At 44.6% G+C, this 18,204-nt stretch overlaps 1 protein-coding gene across 1 annotated transcript in view; it reads right to left on the minus strand.

The window, feature by feature from the left end:
- Positions 1 to 7,585, minus strand: part of PAPSS1 (3'-phosphoadenosine 5'-phosphosulfate synthase 1) — a 66,977-nt gene extending 59,392 nt beyond the window's left edge. Inside the window, exon 1 of the mRNA XM_006031132.3 lies at positions 7,208 to 7,585. Within this exon, the coding sequence (XP_006031194.1) occupies positions 7,208 to 7,267 (60 nt within the window). The 5' untranslated portion in view covers positions 7,268 to 7,585. The remainder of the gene's footprint in view (positions 1 to 7,207) is intronic.
- Positions 7,586 to 18,204: the final 10,619 nt, after the last annotated feature.

Genomic DNA, 18,204 nt, shown 5'->3' on the forward strand with positions numbered 1-18,204 from the left:
TGGGGCCATGTGGGAAAGCTGCTTGCCGCTGCAAGCTCCATACTGCCCTGGCGAGGCATCCCCTGCCCGTGCAGCAGCAGCAGGGACACGGGTGCAGGGATGTGTCCCTCACTGCTGCCGCATGGGCAGGGGACACATTGCCAGGGCAACAGGGAGTTTGCAGCAGCAAACAGCTTCCCTGCACAGCCCCAAGTTGCATCCGCTGGGCTTCAGCAGCCCTGGGGAAGGGCAGCAGGGCGAGAACCCAAGTCTGTAGCTGGCAGCCTTCCCAGCGCACAAATCTGGAGAGCAAGGGTCCCCCCCTACCCCTCCAGGAGTGCACACAGCGGCAGGCTGCTGTACCACCACCCCCCACCCCCCCAGTCCACAGCAGGTAGGCAGCGGGGGGGTAGGGGTGCGATCTGCTCTGCTGCAGCAGCCACTGCCGCCTCCTGCATGAGGCAGGGAGCTGCAGACCCAGGTCCCTGGCCCCACTGCCCTGGCAAGGCTGTGGGGGCTGTAGGGGGCAGTGCGGGGCACCAGCAGGGCCAAGGGGCTGTGGTTGAGAAGTAATGAGAAGTAAGGGGCCTTTTGTTTTACTCACAGATTTGGGGAGGGTTATAAGAGAATTTGCTTTTTTTTTTTTTTTTTTAATCAGAGAAACCAGAATCTCTGGTCATCAGCTCCTAAACACAGAAACAGTCTGTCCTCTAAACAGCAGTCTGATCAGTTCTTCAGTATTCCTCCTCTAATTTTGAATTTTAAGCATTCAGGCTTGACTAGCAGAACTAAACACCCACAATCATGTCACGACACTACAAAAATCGCATTTATCTCAAAAGATTGGTTGTACTATTTTCTGTTTTGCAAGCGGAAAGGCAAATAAATTCCTATTCAAGGGGGTGAGAAAAAGATCTCCATCTCTTTAAAGAGGGGCTGAACTGATCTCATGAACAGCTTTGAACAGAAGCACTTTATCAAGGAACTGCTGATGAATTTGCTTTTACTTTGGCATAACAAGGAAGCAGTTACAACACAAATTCAACCAAGTGCACAGCTTACCAATTATCATTGAGCCTGAGCCACCTTAAACTGGAGCAACAACAAATGACTTATTGGAGCCTCAGGAGATCTGGCACCACTGACCTAAGTAATGGAAAGTTACCTCAGTTTCTGTTTCTTAACATTAGTTTATTTGCTTCATCCTTCTCCAGACCTGACGTGTTCCACTACATCCAACAAACTGATTCTTTAGCTTTTGGGCTGTATGAAGACAGGCATGGGAAAAGCAGGCACAGCCACCTGCTACACTTGCCTTGATTTTTGCTAAAGTATTTTCAATTTTTTTACTCAATCTTTGGAAGTATTTAAATACATCCAGCATAGGAAAGAAAACACACACACACGCACAAAAAGAGTGCATGCATGATGCGCACATGGATTTTGGTTTTTTTGCTTAAGTTTGTGAACCTTATGCTAGACATTTACCAGATGTTTCTTGGAAGTCTAAGCCAACCAGTTGGGTACCAGCTCTGAATGGAAGGGAAGATGAGATAAGAGGCTACCTGTGAGAGCCACAACTTGTTTTTCACAAAATAACAAGTGAAACTCTCATGAGTCCTGCCAGCTTCACCTTGCACAGTAAAAGATCTGGTCAATTTAAAATCTAAGAGCAATTAAAAGTGCCTCAGGCAAAAGAATAATGCCTTCACATTTGGGTTTATCATCATCATTACTGTTATCATTATTATTATCATCAGCATCATTATTGTTGTTGCTGTTGTTTTCTAAAAAAAAGTTTAAATTTTCACTCTATTGGCTTAGGCCCCCTGAGTTGCTATGGAAGACTCCCAAATTACCAGCAAATGGAAAGAAACTGGATTCATCATCAGTTCCTGTTCTTCCCGCCTCCAGAAAGAAACGTTCATGAAAGCACAGCCAACATATTAATTCACTGGGCATATGAACTTGGAATATATTCAAGAAACAAAATAGTTCACACACATATATATATAAGAAATTGGACATACTCCAGAAAGGTGGCTGACTACACTTGCTTCCTGATTTCAAAGAAAAATGAATTAGGTGTGTAATTTGGAACTGCTGGCACTGCAATGAGGAAAAAAGAAGCATCTCTACTCAGCCCTGTTCATCAAGTTGCACTTTAGGTGCAAGAAAAAAAAACAGGGTTGTGCGAAGCTTCGGTCCCTGACTTGATTGGGCAGAGATTCGAACTAAAGCACGGACCATCTTGTGCATCAGCATCCCTGCACTGAAAAATGGTGGCGGGAGCACTTTAAAGCTTGTTTGACAAGCTTTAGATAAAATGTCCCCACCTCCATGACGCTGGAGTGTGGTAATTAGCACGCTCCAGCAAACTCGATTAATCGAGTCTGCTCCAACGCACTGTAATTACAATGCATCAGAGCAGCTTCACGGATTTATAGGCACCTTAAATTCTAAAAAAAAAAGCACAACACATTTCATGAAAAACAGGCACAATAATAATGCTGACATTTCATAATTAGCTACCTTTTGGAAGCAATAACGTCAGCGGACCACACCACATTTAATTGCTGTTCATGGTAAGTGCACTTGCACTATTAAACAATACCTCCACATCTTTCAGGGTCAGATTCTCACAACCCTGGAAGCACAAGTAACTTGAAATCCATTTCTTTAACTATCCATCTTACCCTCTATGTAACTTTGAGGTCTAAGAAGGCAAGGTAGGGATGCACCTTATAGGCTAAATGAATCTCAGATAATGAGAAGAAAGAAACAGAGCCTCTGATTCAGTTTAAGTCTTCAAGGTGCAACTCTCCTCTGCCTTCTTACTGAGTTTTTTCCCCTCAGTAAGCTAATACAACCCTACAGCTCCTAGAATCCACATCCAAGAACCAATTCTTAAGCACTGAATGAAATGCTTTGTTAATATAAACACTGAACTACTACATGAGAAAAAATGAATCAAAGGGGAGTCACTAGTCTGTTTTGCTGTCCACCTGAAAAGAAACCACAGAAGCGTATGAAAAGGTAAAGCCGGTTTTAAGAAGCCTTTCAGTTTTAATAATGGGCAGAACCAGTAATAAAAGCTGTCTAAAAATACAAACAAACATTTAAAATCAATATTCCCTTTGGGCAGCAGTGCAGAATGTATTGGACCCATATTTTTCATACCAAGCAGAGACTCTTATAATACAGAAAGCCAAGTTCAATCTCTGGGTACACCCAATGAAATCACTGCAAACAGGAATGACTTTAGCCTGTTTTCTAAATTACAAGCAATAATGCCTTGTAAAACCAGTTTAAGAATTAAGACAAGATTAAGGTGGTTTATATGCCTACCTTCCTCAACACAATTCACTTAATTTATTGCACCAAGCTATTCTGGGAGCATAACTCAGATATGCATATGTTGACAATGTAGCATCTCTAAATAAGAAACGAAAAGCCAAAAAAGAGTCCAACAACTGTGACTCTACCTTTTATCTGGCATGTCTTTATATAAATATTATGCTAACGGTATACCACCTTTCAAATGAATTTGTGGCAAACTAGAGAGAAACATTACCACTAACTGTTTTGTTAGTACTACAATATTAACTGCACTGGAACAAGATGCAATAGAGAGACTTCTCTCTCCAGTTTATATGTGGTCTGTCCACAGACTGCCTACTCGCATCCTGCCTTTCCCATTCTTGTGTGGAATTCAGTTTGAGAGTTCAAAAGGACCCCCGCTCCCCCAGCTTTTTTAGTCTAGCTTTACAAAACAGACTCATCCAGCCCTCTGACTACTACCCCATGACGCTCATCCATGCTGGCACCAATGATACTACCAGAGATGCCTCTGCACAGATCAAAAGGGACTACAGGGATCTGAGTGCAAGGCTGAAGGGCAGAGAGGCTCAGGTGGTGTTCTTCTCATTCCTTCTAGTCAAGAAGGGCCTGGGGAAGGAGCACTCATCTTCCAGATGGTGTCACCAGCAGGGCTTTTGATTCTTTGACCACAGGACATTGTTCCAAGGATTGCTAGGAAGAGATGGATCCACCTGATGAAGAGAGGGAACAGCATCTTTGGAGACAAGCTCACTAGCCTAGCGAGAAGGACTTTAAACTAGGTTAGCCAGGGGATGGAGACCAAAGCCCTGAGGTAAGCAGGGTGACCTGGAGGAAGCAACAAGCAGGAGGGGGCAACAGAAGCCTTCTCATCCTTCCTGAGAAAGTAGGACAATCAGCTAGTTACCTCGGGCGTCTGTACACAAATGCACAGAGCTTGGGAAACAAGCAGGAAAAATGGGAATCATCGCAGTCATTGAACCATGAATGATGTGTGCCTCCTGAGGTTGGGGGTGGGGCACAGCGAGTACCTGCAGGCAGCACCCGCAGGCAGCCCCAGTGACGTCGGCAGCGAGAGCAGGGCAAGTGGGGAACCGCCCACAGGCAGCCGCAGCAGTGTCAGGGGCAAGCGGGGACCACCCATGGCCGCCATCCACACTGTCAGCAGCAGAAAGCAGGGACCACTCACAGCCACCGGCGACCGCGCTGGCAGCAAGGGCAGGGCGGCAACCACCCGCAGAAGCCAGCAGCGGCCACGTGCCCTCCTGTGCCCCCCCTACACGTTGCCTATGCATCGAACTATGATGTGATTGGAATAACAAACTTGGTAGGACAACTCGCATGACTGCAGCACTGTCGTGGATGGGTATAAACTGTTCAGGAAGGGGAGAAGAGGAGGAATTGAGCTTTATATAAAAGAGCTGTATGATTGCTCAAAGCTTCACTATGAAACTGGAGATAGGCCTGTTGAAAGTCTCTGAACTAGGGTCAGAGGGAAGAGAAACAAAGGTGATGTCATGATGGGTATGTGTTATAGACCACCAGACCAGGAAGATGAAGCATCATATTGAGTTTTATTTAATGTTGGAGTTCTGCATGCTAACCTCTTGTTGGAGGATCCTGGAGGGCTGCTTTTTGTTTACAGAGAACTGAGCTATCTGCAAGACTTGTGAAAAATGACTGACCTGATTTTGTTTGTCAATAAACTGGTCTGACTGTGCAGTACGTTGCTATGGGAGTGATAGTAGAAAGAATAGAATACTTTATTAAAACCTTTGGATACAACTGCGTGATAAAACACCTAATATAAGATATATGTTACAGGAGTAGAAAACACATTACTTATTCACAACACTCCATGCTGCATTTGCAGGCACTGTGCATCTATGCAACCAGCTCCAATGATGATATGCACCATCCTCCCTTTGGCCTGCCAAATGCACTGGTGAATGTAGCCCCTACAGGCATAGGTCATGTGTGGTTCTTCAGTATTAGGCTTTCAGTGTGAACAGAAAACAAGCATGACAAGCCATGCACAGGAGCCTGAACACAGGGACAATCTGTAGGGCAGATATATACTGAACAATAAAAGACTGGAAAAGCAGTAGGGCTACGCTTCTTGAACATTTCCATCAGGAGCACCATTCAGCCTTAACTCTGCTCAAGTAAAATGACAGTGATAAGGTTCAAGCAGCTTCCGTCTAGGTCTTGGCCACTAGTGATAGTTAAACTTTCAGAGATTGTTTGACAAGATGGCTAATGGAGTTACATTCTACCTAGTTCCTGAAAAAAAAGGTACAGAGCAAAGTTTCCAGCATACCACACTTCTTCAGTATATTTGTTCCAAGTCAGCCAAAAATAAGCCTTCACTCAACAGAAAAATACGTCACTGGGAACATTAATTAAAATTCTGACGAATCATTTCCCCATTTAGGGCAAAGCTTGCAACACCTACTTTGAAGGCTTCATTCCTGTATTTCACTACTAGTTTGGGACTTTTTTTTTTTCCTTTTTCATATCACTGGCTCCATTCCAAGCTCTCTCGAACAGAAATAAAGGAAAAGAAGTTACATCAAGACAATCCCTTTTAAGCAGGCCAGCCTAAACCTGTGCAAACAAACAGGTTTTAGGGTTAAATACCCGACAGAACACCTTTGGCTTTTGTGAAAGTCACCTTTGCAAAAGGTTATGTTGAGGTAACAGAGGCTCATTTGTTTCGCTTGGTATTAAAAAAAAAAGAAATTTAAGACTTTTTCATTCAAAACGTTACCTTTGGGACCTGAGTTACCTTTCAGCAAGGCATAAAAAAAAAAAAATCTGTCTGTGCCACAATGTTGCTCTTTCAAACACCTTCCTGCTCAGCATAACACGCCTGGTTGAATTGAGTCCTCCTTTCAAACACTCAATTTCTTCTTCTTTAAATATTCTCTCTCCCATTAGAAACCTCTCAGTGTTCTGGGGGCAGGATGGGGAAAAGGGCCTCTTTCTTAGCATGGACCATACACTGAGCTGCCCACACCTTCACAAACCAAGGCTGTGGTTCATTTTCGTGCCTGGCCATGATGTCCCCCAGCCCACTCTATGAAATAACCACACTGCAAAAGAACCTCAGTCTCCAGCTGCCCCAGAGCCATGAACGGTTGCATTGTGCACCAGATGCTGAAGCCTCCCCTCTTCCTCGGGCTGCCCAGCTGAAGCATCATCTCCTGCAAGACATGGTCAGACCCTAACCCCCTCCCCACCCCCTTCCCCTAATTCCTCCCTCTACAGGCTTCCCTTCACCCACTCTAGCTTGCAAAGGTAAGTAAGGGCAAGCGAAGGCAGAGGCTCAAGGGGCAGGCTCTCTCATTCCCAAAGGCAGCATTTAAAGCTGCTCTGCCTTGCTGTGAAAGGGGTGGGGGTGCATCACTTTCCATCTGCGCCTGCCCTTCCCCAAATGCTCCCAGATGCTGATATCTTTTATTACACCAACTAAGTAGTCGGAAAAATTGTTCTTTGCAGGCTTTCGGGCACAAACACCCTCCTCCAGGCCTGAAGAAGAGCGTTTGTGCCCCAAAACCTGCAAAGAACAATTTTGTCCAACTACTCAGTTGGTCTAATCAAGGATATCCCATCTACCCAAAGACTCTTGTCTGCCTACATCCAATACAGCTACAACCAACACCCCTGAGGCTGAAGCCTCCAGATCCCCATTGCTCCAGCCAGGCTCTCCCCTCCCCCTTCGCTACCAAGGGGCTGGGCTTGCATTTTATTATTTCCATTTATATTTTCGCACATTTAATTTTTTTTGCACATTTCGCTTTTTTTTTGGTGCACATTTCAGACCTGCCCACTGCCACATCACCAGACAGACAGACACCCCCCATTTCCATCTCCATCCCCAGCTCACCCAGCTTTGCGCCCTGTTGCTCAGCTTGACCTTCTTGCAGCGGCTGCCGGGCTGTTCCATCCCGGGGTGGGCGGGGGGGAGGAGCCGGAGGGGGGAAATTCCACGCGGGACGTTCCTCCCCAGACTCAGCTGCTACTGCAGCCAGAGAGAGGCTGGGGGGGGGGGGGGGGGGGCGGGGTGGGAGGGGGGAGGGGACGGAGAGAGAGGGAGGCTGACTCCTCCCCCCACCGCTCACAGGCACTGCCACGCACCGGGCTGGTCCTAGCGCATGCGCCCAGTCGTGACGCTACAGCCGGGTGGAACGCAGTCCGGAAAAAAAAGGGGGGCTGGGGTACTTCCGGTGTCGGCGTTCTAGCCGCGCTGCTCACCCCTCTCTACTGTCCCGATGGGCTGGGGGAGATGGGGGGGCAGGGGAGACCGCACCTGGTCCAATCAGGGCAAGGCAGGGGTGGGGCTCCATCCCCCTCCCTCCACCCAAATGGGCTCCAGCGTGGCCCCTCGCCCGCCTCAGCAGAGCCCCGCTCCACTTCCTAGCAGTCAGGTCGGGTGTATTATTGCCCGTGTCTCCACTTGGCCTTGACGGTAACAGGAGAATCTGCAATATAAATATGTATAAAAGAAAGAGCTAAGTTTTTCACATTGCCGAAGCACAGACTTTAAGAACAACGCCAGAAATCATGCGGGTTGGGCATACTGGGGAGAAGAGGGGCTTGGTGGGGTCAGAGACCCTGTGTGGTGGGCCCTCTGCATGTGGAGTCTCTGCCCCAAGACATTGGAATAAAGAGCCTCAGAGAAGAGGAGGCACAGATTTCGTGCTGCTCCTAGATGTGCGTGCTCTCCAGATATCCAATTTAGAGCTCTTGCTGCTTCAGCCAGTCTCAGATGCGTCCCTACCCTGCCTTGTGACTTCAGGCTAGGGTGCCAACCTGCCTGTCTTGCCCTTTCAGGGCCAAGCCAGCCCCACGGTGAAATGATGAAACTGTTGCAATGCAGTTCCTGCCTGTTGTGTCATCACTGTCTCTACACCCCGGAGACGCATGGCAAGATCAGGGGGTTGCAATCAGTGCGCTGGTGCCACAGCATGGTGACAACCCGCATCCTGGTTTAGTGATAACGTTAAGGCAGAGCCCATGCATTGCGTGGGATTGCACAATTGGTGTGGTGTTGTGAAGTTGCAACACACAACTCGCACTCCTTAAACGGACTGTCAGATGTGGTAGTTCTGTTATAATTGGGTTTGAAAGAAGGAGTGCATCTTAAGATGTCCGGATTCAGCACCGTCCAAGTTAAAACCTAGGCTTGCAGGAGGCTGTCAAGGCAGTGAATTCACAGACCTAGACAACAAAGGGCTCAGTCTGTGTCAGGCATAAAATCCCTTCAAATGATTCAGCATATTCTCCACTGTAGCTGGCCAATTCTGTCAACCAATGTGGAGGGTGGGGGGCCAACAAAACAGAGAAGGAATAGAGAAGAGGAGAGAAGAATGGTGCTACTGTTTTTGATCTCAGAGGCATGCCAAAATTCAGGGTTCTGCAAGTTATTCCAGTGAGAAGGAGTAATGGGTGACAGAGTCAGCTCTTTTTGCTGAATTCCTTTTATTTATAAGAATGTACAGTCCTGTTTTCTTGAATGCAGGAGGATTCAAACAAGAGAGAGTTTCCCAACTCACCACTCCAAAGTGCTTTCAGACAGCACCCCAGATTCAGAAGCTCATTCTTTAGTTTTTTCCTAGGCTTACACAATTCAGGCTATCAGGCCTTCTTATCAGTCTGTTTCTGTGTGCTGTTTCCTTTCTCTTGCTAACATGCACCCAATCCCCTTTCCAAAATGATAGCCAGCTAAAACACATGCTTAACTGTCTCTTCCATGTATCTTGAGATGAATCTATCAGACTCAGCTAGATTGAGCATAGCCAACAGCTGTAGGAAACACATGACAACTAATAAGACAATTAAAAGCAATCATTGAAATGTTCCAATTCTAATATTATGTACCCCATGTTACCAACAAAAAAAACAAAAAACAAAATCAATAGCCTCTGACTTCACAAGCGGCTATATTGGTTCACTTCCCTGTCATATTTCAGGAACTTATTCTCAATGGGAGTTTAAAAGGAGATATTTTTGGACTGCTTTATGACTTGTGCTAGATTTCAGAGGGAAATGATACTGTACTTTGAAGGACTAAAATGAACTAAAAAACTAAAATGAATCTGTGTACTGCATGTTATTTGACTCCTTAGTGAGAAACAAAAAGTCACTGTTCAAGGGAGGATATTTATTCACATCCAGAAATTAGGAAAAACCTTTCAAAGATGTCAGGGTGATGTTTTTACAGTTAGCATTGCATATTCAATTAAGAGTTTAAACTTCTTTGAAACAGGAAAATAATAATTTACATGTTTGCATTTGCAAGAGCAAATCAGAAATTTAGTAGTAAATTCAATGAAATGTTGGAATTAAATACAATTATTGTAATTATGTATTGAGGTCTAAATTGAATGATAAGGTAATACCCAGCGTGCTAATGCAATGCTTAGTGACAGAAAAAAATACTTGCTAGAACCATAAACAGATGAGCCCTTGTTACATACTGAGATTCACCCTGACATCTGCTGGGAGGGCAATACAGCAGTGCACAAGCAATCCAAGTTTTTGGAGAGTGTTGAGGACAGCTTTGTCATGTTGGAGAGGCCAACTAGGGGCCATGCTTTTTTTGACCTGCTGCTCACAAACAGGGGAGAATTGATGAGGAATAAAGAAGTGGATGGCAACTTGGGCAGCAGCGAGCACAGAATGATTGAGTTCAGGATCCTGAGGAAAAGAAGGAAGGAGAGTAGCAGAGTAAGGACCCTGAACTTCAGAAAAGCAGACTTCAACTCACCCAGGAAACTGATGGGCAAGATCCCCTGGGAGGCCAATCTGAGGGGCAGAGGAGTCCATGAGAAATGGTTGTATTTAAAAAAAAAACCTTCCTGAGGGCAAAAGAACAAACCATCCCAATCAATGTGCAAAAAGACTAGCAAGCATGGCAGAAGACCAGCTTGGCTTAGCAGGAAACTCTTCAGTGAGCTAAAACATTGAAAGGCAGCTTGCAAGAAGTGGAAACTTGAACAAAGAACTAGGAAGAAGTATAAGAGTATTGCTCAGGCATGCAAGGAAAAGGTGCTCACCCTGCACTCCAAGCAGCAGCATGCACAGCGGGCACATCACCAAGGCGGTATGGGGCGAGTACTTTCTCTGTGCGGCTCAGCTGTTCCCTGCTTCGCACAAAACAAATTTGCATAAAGAAAGACCCGAGTCCTTTACTTTTGCAAAACTTTTGATAACAGTCTCCCACAACATTCATGCAAGTAAGCTAAGGAAGTACAGGTTGGATGAATGGATTATAAGGATTGTCAAGCTCCACAGGTAGTAATCAATGGCTTGATGTCTAGCTGGCAGCTAATATAAAGTAGGTTGGTCCTGGGGCTGGTCCTGTTAAGTATATTTATCAACAACCTGGGAGATGGGATGGAGCGTACCCTCAGCAAGTTTGAAGATGATACTAAGCTGAGGGAGTAGTAGATACACCGGAGGGTAGGGATAGGATTCAGGGAGACCTAGACAGATGATTGGACCAAAAGAAATCTCATGAGGTTCAATAAGGACAAGTGCAAACTCCTGCACTTAGGATAGAACAATCCCATATACCGGTACAGACTGGGGAATGACTGGATAAATGGCAGCTCTGCAGAAAAGGACCTGGGAGTTACAGTGGACATATGAGCCAACAATGTGCCCTTGCAAGGAAGGCTAATGGCATACTGGGCTGCATTGCTAGGAGCATTGCCAGCAATTGCCCTCTATTCAGCACTGTTGAGGCCACATCTGGAGTACTGTGTCCAGTTTTGGGCCCCCCACTACAGAAAGGATGTGGACAAATTGAAGAAGGTCCAGCAGAGGGTAACAAAAATGGTTAAGGAGCTGGGGCACATGACTCATGAGGAGAGACTGAGGGAACTGGGCTTATTTCCTCTGGAGAAGAGAAGAGAAGACTGAGAGGGGATTTAATAGCAGCCGTCAACTGCCTGAAGGGTGGTTACAAAGAGGATGGAGCTAGACTGTTCTCAGTGATGGCAGGGGACAGAACAAGGAGCAACGGTTTCAAGTTGCAGCAAGGGAAGTTTAGGTTACATACTAGGAAAAACTCTCACTAGAAGGGTAGTAAAGCACTGGAACAGGTTACCCAGAGCGGTGGTGGAATCTCCATCCTTGGAGGGTTTTAAGACCCAGCTGGACAAAGCCTTGACTGGGATGGTCTAGTTGGGGATGGTCTCCTGCTTTGAGCAGGGGGTTGGTTGGACTAGGTGACCTCCTGAGGTCCCTTCCAACTATAATTTTCTATGATTCTATTATTCTGATCCTGACAGAGACAGAGAGACAAAGACTCTTGATACACTTAGATTAATGGATCATCTCTCAGACTTCTGAAGAATGTCAAAGCAGCAGCAGGTAGCTAACAAAATTAGGCTTACAGCTTTCTTCCAGCTTGACTATTTGTTTGGAATCAGGTCAGACTTAATTAGTTACATTTTTTTTACATTTTTTTCCAAATATATAGCATATGATTGAAAATAAAGATAGAATCATATGAAACATAACTTAATTTGAACAGAAATATAAGTGTTAGTTTTGTTTGAAGCTGGCTGAATTTTGTGGTATAGTTCTACTCTCTCATTTGTCAAAGATCTGGTCAGTGTGGAGGTTAGAAAGGGGCAGTGAAAGAACAGCTATTTCTGTGTCACCCTGTGCTTGGTGTCACAACCCAAAAGGTGTGATTTTTATTTGTGTGTGCTTCGGCACTGCTAAATGGTCCCCGCTAAATTGCAAGCTTCCTTGCACGGTGGAGTTTTCTGCTGCAAAAGAGAATCCCGGTGCAAGGGAGAATTTCCCGCCGATTTGGAGCTTTCTTTGCAGGGTGCATTTCTTTGTTGCAGCACAGAAATGCTCGTTGCAAAGAGTTCCCGCCATTTGTATGTAGATTCGAGTCCCATTATTGGCCAGTTCTAAATTATTCACACGTGGCGGCTAGTGATTGGCTTGCTAGCCGTATAAGAGGCTTGAGTGGTTTCCGCCCAAGTTGGAGGACTCCACGAACAAGGGAGGAGGAGACTTCACGCTGTGTGAAGATCTCTAAGCGCTGCGGATCCTCACGGACCCAGTGCATTTGAAGCAGGCTACGGAGATCTGATCAATCTCTAGCCTCTCCCCGTCGCCGATAGAATTCCTAGACGTACCCCACCCGCGCGCAAAAGAACTGGACCCACGGAGGCTAGCAAACTTCGCGTGAGTTGGTTCAGAGCTCTTCCGGACGAGTACTTTCTTCGGCTGACGCAACGGGCTCGTGTGTTCAGAGCCTTCAGCCGGATTGGGCTAGAGTTCACGAGTCTAGAACTCTTGTCCGCCTCTTTCCTTTTTTTTCTCTGTAACTGCAACTGAAGCAAGCTTTCCAGCCTACACCACTGCCATCTCAGTGTAAGTAAACAATCTTTTAAACTACCGATATGCGTCCGTGCCTAATTCCAGAGCGAAAACCAACCCTCTCCGCCCTCGCGTGCCCGGGCTGCTGGCCACAGCCCGCATGCAGCGCGAAAAAGGGCTCGGGGCGCGCCCGGCCCGCACACTTGGTATGAGTTAGAGCAGCCTAAAGACTGCTCCAAAGTATACCAATAGATGATAAGTGGAGCGGCTCCTGCATATTCCCACCCTTTTTTTCAGTACACAACCTGTGCTGGTAATTAGGTAGGGATACAGGAACCAGCTCTGTGCTAATGAAGACTCTCCCTCCTGTTGTACAAAACTATCTGCTGGCCACTCAATACCAGAATCTCACCCCTTTGTGCCATCCAAGTAACCCAAAGCAGGCAGAGCTGAACCTTTAATCTAGTTTATGGTTAATTCATGGTTTGAGGGACAAGACCTCCCTGAATGCTCTCAAGAGAAAGCGTTGACTTTAAACCTTAATGCTCAGCAGTCTTAAGAAAGATGGAAAAACAGGATCCAAGCATACAGGTCATTGCAAAGAAACTCCTGGGTCCCACCTCAGCAAATGTTGCAAAGAAACTGGTATAAAAGTAGATGAGCAAGGAGAGACTCATAACATGATTATAAGCAATAACTCTCCTGACCAAACGAATAATACTTTCTCAGAGAAAACAAGAACATATTGACTGAAACTTTTTGCAAAGCTATTTGTGGAACAGCTATACCTCTAGCTGTAAACCTGATTATAAAAAGTAATAGAGACTTAGATTAGATATATAAGACAATTAGTAACATTAAGAGGTTTTATTGATGCAAAACTCTGAAGTACAGATTGTATGCTAACCTTTGATAACCTTGTCTCAACAAAGGTTTAAGTAAGATTTTTGTCTCTGGAAGATATGTAAGTCAATCCTGTTCCATTTAGGTAGTGTTGTGGTTCCCATCTTCATAGTATTTTAGCATCTCCCAAGTATTTAAAGGGAAGTAAAAATAATATTCTTTTCATCTAAGTAAAAAAAAAAAGTTTATATGATGTTTTAAGGACTCTGTCTGTACAATTTGCTAATTTTATGTCAGGTTATGAGTTCCATAAAGATACACTGTATGTATCTTTACCAAGCTAAGTCCTTTGCAGATGTCCATACCTTTATCTTTTTGTTGTGTTTTTTACTTGTATTTTGGGCCACAGTTCCAACATGTGAGTACCGGAGTCCTAACTATAAAGGATTGTTAAATGGAGATGTTAAAAAAAGATCTAACTGGGTGACATAGTACAAATATCTTGGACAATATCTTGTCCTATGAAGACAAACCGGTTTGTCAAGGGGAGGTTGCCTTGGCAACAAAGTCTCCTTCGAAAGGTCTGTCATCAATCACCTGAGGGGGCTGGTCAAGGAGTCATGCCAGAGGATCCAAGTGATGTTACCAAAAACCCAGGGCCATTCAGTTTTTCTAGAGATAAAGCTACAGACCATCTATGATCAGGAAATTTTGCAAGCTTAAAACACAGAATTTACAGAGTCATAGTTAGATGTGTTAGTCTTAAGTCAAGTAGAAGGCAGGGTAGATTTGCACCTTATAGAACTGAGACAGTTTCAGTTTCTTTAATGATTACCCTTTCTGTACACCAAATCAAGATACAATTACACTTCCCAATGATCCTCCATTCCTTCCTGGCAAATAGGGTATTACTACTGCCCAGGTCAGATAAAAAGACCAGGAGACGGGTCTCTAGTTCTACTTATTGATTGCAACCCAAAGCACAAGAATAAGCACTTGTCTCACTGCCTGTCTAGTTTCCTGCAACAGCACAATAGAAATGCTTACCTATACCAGCTGGGCAATGAGTGAGAAGGAGAGAAGCATGTAGATGGGCAGCAAGTTGTCTTGAATTTGTCGAGGTGTCCCAAACTCCTCCCTCCCCACTGTTTACACCCAATATTTACACATTGCCTATGACTTATTTTAATACATGTTCTCTGATTGGTTTTAGTCAAATTTCTTTGTTTCACTGAGACTTTGGGAACTGGACTGAACTGGTTACGCTTTGGTCTTGGAAGATGCCAATTAGCTGGGATCTCTGTCCTCGAGAAAAATTACAATTTTGGAACGGAAAACTTCTTATCTCTTTCCTTCAGCACAGAAGTCTGTGCTGTCCAACCCATTATTGCCAGCTTCACTATGTGAAAAATCTTGAGACAGATTTAAAAAATCAAGAGATCTGGAATGTAAATCATGAGATGCTATTTTTTGAAGTGTGTGGGGGGGTGCGTTATTTGTGAAGTTGTGGGCGGCTGTGGGCATGTGTGTGTGTGGGGTTTAGAGCCCAGGGATGGAGGGTGCCCTGCACACCCTGGCAGGATGCAGGGTACTGTGGGTCAGGAATGAGGGGCAGCAGCAGGCCCGGGGAGGCTGTGGCTTGGGAGTGAGGGGCAGACACACACACACACACACCAACACATGCACATAGACAGACAGCTGCCCATGGCTCTGTTGCATGACTTACCCTGGCCCCAGGGCCCCATTCACCCCAGCTCCTGCCCCACTCTCTCCCTCACTGTGGGGGCCTCAATCTGCCTCCCTCCCCTTGTCCCTTTCCTCTCCTCCTGCCCCTGCCCCTTTCCCTCCACAGACTTACCAGCTTGGCGCTCTCTACACGCACCAGAAGAAAAAATCCTGAGATTTGATCTCTCTATAAGGAGATCATGAGTTCGAGTTAATTTGACTTGGAAATAAGGAGTCTCATGATTTTTTTGTGAGAGTTGGCATTACTGCCAACCCCGCCCTACAACAGAGAAAGAGAATGGCAGGACTGGGAATAAACTGAAATCTTAAAAACTAAGATTCATATCTGACCCTTGCTGATATTTGAATCCTTGTGCCAGCCATTTCTTTTACCTTCCTAAAAGGGAATAAGGAAATAGCAGCAACATGCAGCATTTGTGATAATCTCACAGATGGACTCTGTGCAAACAGGAGAATAAACAGCAAAATAAAAAGAGGGCCAGATTTTCAGAAGCAGTGATCATTCATAGTTCCTATTTATTCACAGTTCTCATATACTAAACTTTGTAGATACTAAAATTTGCAGTTATCACAGCAACACAGATTGGCAGGAGACACTACAGTGGGAGGTTTCAGGGAAATTCCGAATCAAAGAATAACCTTTTGTATTGTTATTTTCTGAATCTGCCTTCAATGTTATATCAAAAAAACTCTTGGTGAGTACTACTACTTGCCTCTAAGGATATTTGTGGCTATTTCCTGCTTTTCCAAAGTAACAGCAATTTGCCGATATTAAATAACCAAAGGACTGATGTAGAAATAATGAAGTACTAGAAGTGATATTATGACCTAACCCATTACAATTTGGAAGGCCAACCTTACCACTGGAGGGAAATTGGAACTTAATATAGAGCCCTAGTCCCCAAAACAATGCCCATTACATAGTGCTACTCCTAAAGTATATTTAAACACATGGAAGGAAGGTTGAAATGGGCCATCTGCAGACATCATATTCAGTAATAATATTCTTCTTTTATCTATTCATCAATGTCTTCACTGTTTAATAGGCACAGTTAACAGTTGTCCACATCTGATGCTTCTGTGTGTGCAGCTCTTACTGCTGTGAAATACCTCTCTCCTGGTTCTCTACAGCTTTTAAGTCTCAAGCATCAGTTGCTCCTCCCTCTCCATTTTCAACTCTTTCACCAATGATCCTCAGTATCAGATGCTCCCTCTGGAGCTGAAGATCTTTAATCTGAAAGCTGTTCTCACGTGGTTTTCACTTTTGGGTCCATACAGCTGAATTGGAACGAAGTTTCCTGCTCCATGATGTTTGTCAGGATTTCAAAAATCTTCCTATTCCCTATCAAAATAAAACAAGAACTCTAAGAAGCCTTCCACGCAGGAAGGGACACCTTAACCTATCCCAGAATAGCCAGTACTCTAGCGTTTAAGGCACTCACATGCCCTTATGTCCATGCTTCAAATCACACACTTCTGAGACTTGAACCTGGGTCTTCCACATCATTGCCTTAATCACTGTGCTGCCAGATATATTGTTGAAAGTGTGAGGGGAGGGCAGTGATGGGTTCCTCCCTCTCTCTCACTAGACCTCAGAAACTTTTCCAACAAAAGTTTAATCAAACTGATATGCTCCAGCAAAAAGTCTTAATTTCAACAAATCAGCATTTTCTGCCAAAAAGCATGCAGTCCAAAAATTCCAGATCAGCTCAAGTCACTAACACTAGATTGGAAATACCAGCCTAGAGGAAAACGGCTGTAACCATCCTGATGCTAATCCCCTAAACAGAACTGTCTTGGGACTTTTGTATAACTAAATCTCACCTAGTGCAAGGTGCACCTCTGAATGTTTTTAAAGTCCAGTGACATTTTTGGGAATCCATACATCTGTCATACAAATGAGACAAGAGGTACAAGTAGATTTTATACACAAGGCCCCTGTAGACATTCAGGTAAAGGCATGATAGGATCTGATACGTGATCCACACAATTGCACTTCCTGTCATGCTACACATGTATGGCAAGAGGTGTGCCTGTGGGATCCAGCATCAAATCCAATCAGGATTGCCATCCTGGGCTCCCCCTGCACCAGAAGGTAGCAAGCTGTTGTAGCTGAGAGCCCTGCCACTGATGGGACTCCTAGCCATGGCAGCATATGGTGCAACCCTGTCAGCTGATGCAGCTCCCAGCTTTAGGGGCAAAGCTATCTTGCTACATGTGCAAATTAAGGCTGAATAGAAAATGGCTACAAAAGTTATTACACATTTTCCAGCTCTAACTTCATAGCTAGATGGACCTTTTTATAGTGTGACATTTACCTTGCACATGTAGCCAGTCTAAATTAATTGTGCAATTAATTGCATAATACATGCAATGCATATAGGCCACTGTTTGTTTTTTTTCCTGAAGTAACTCTTTTTCCAGACTCAGTTTACCTTTGACCAAGTTTATCTAATCCACTTAGGAAATGACTGAAAAAGGAATTAAGTGAAAAAGGAGCCAATATCCCAGAACATGAGTATCCACATACAGACTTATTCTGGTCTAAATAAACTTGTTACTTTATCCAGAATAACTTTCAGATGTCTCTAGATTCTGCAGGTATCTGGGTTTCTCATTTCACAAACATTTCTTCCATGAGATCAGGGTTTGAGAAAATCTATTTCTTCAGTCCTAATGTAGGTTAGTCCCATGACTGAAGACAGCTCACCCCACTTGCCATTTGAAGCTTACCTTTTCTTTCAAGCCCTCTTCTATCCATATAAAGCCAGATTGAGCTTTCCTTTGACCTTCTGCAAGTTCAAAGCTTTAACCTCAGCATCTCCCTCCTTGGTAATGACTCTTTGAGTTAAAATCATGTTGAGATTATAAAGACAGCCACGTCAACATAAAAGGAAAGAAAAAAGTTTCAGACTGAAGGGAAAGGAGAATGAGTTTTGATCGGAA

Source organism: Alligator sinensis, unplaced genomic scaffold, assembly GCF_000455745.1.
Source record: "Alligator sinensis unplaced genomic scaffold, ASM45574v1 scaffold66_1, whole genome shotgun sequence".
Classification (NCBI taxonomy): Eukaryota; Metazoa; Chordata; order Crocodylia; family Alligatoridae; genus Alligator; species Alligator sinensis.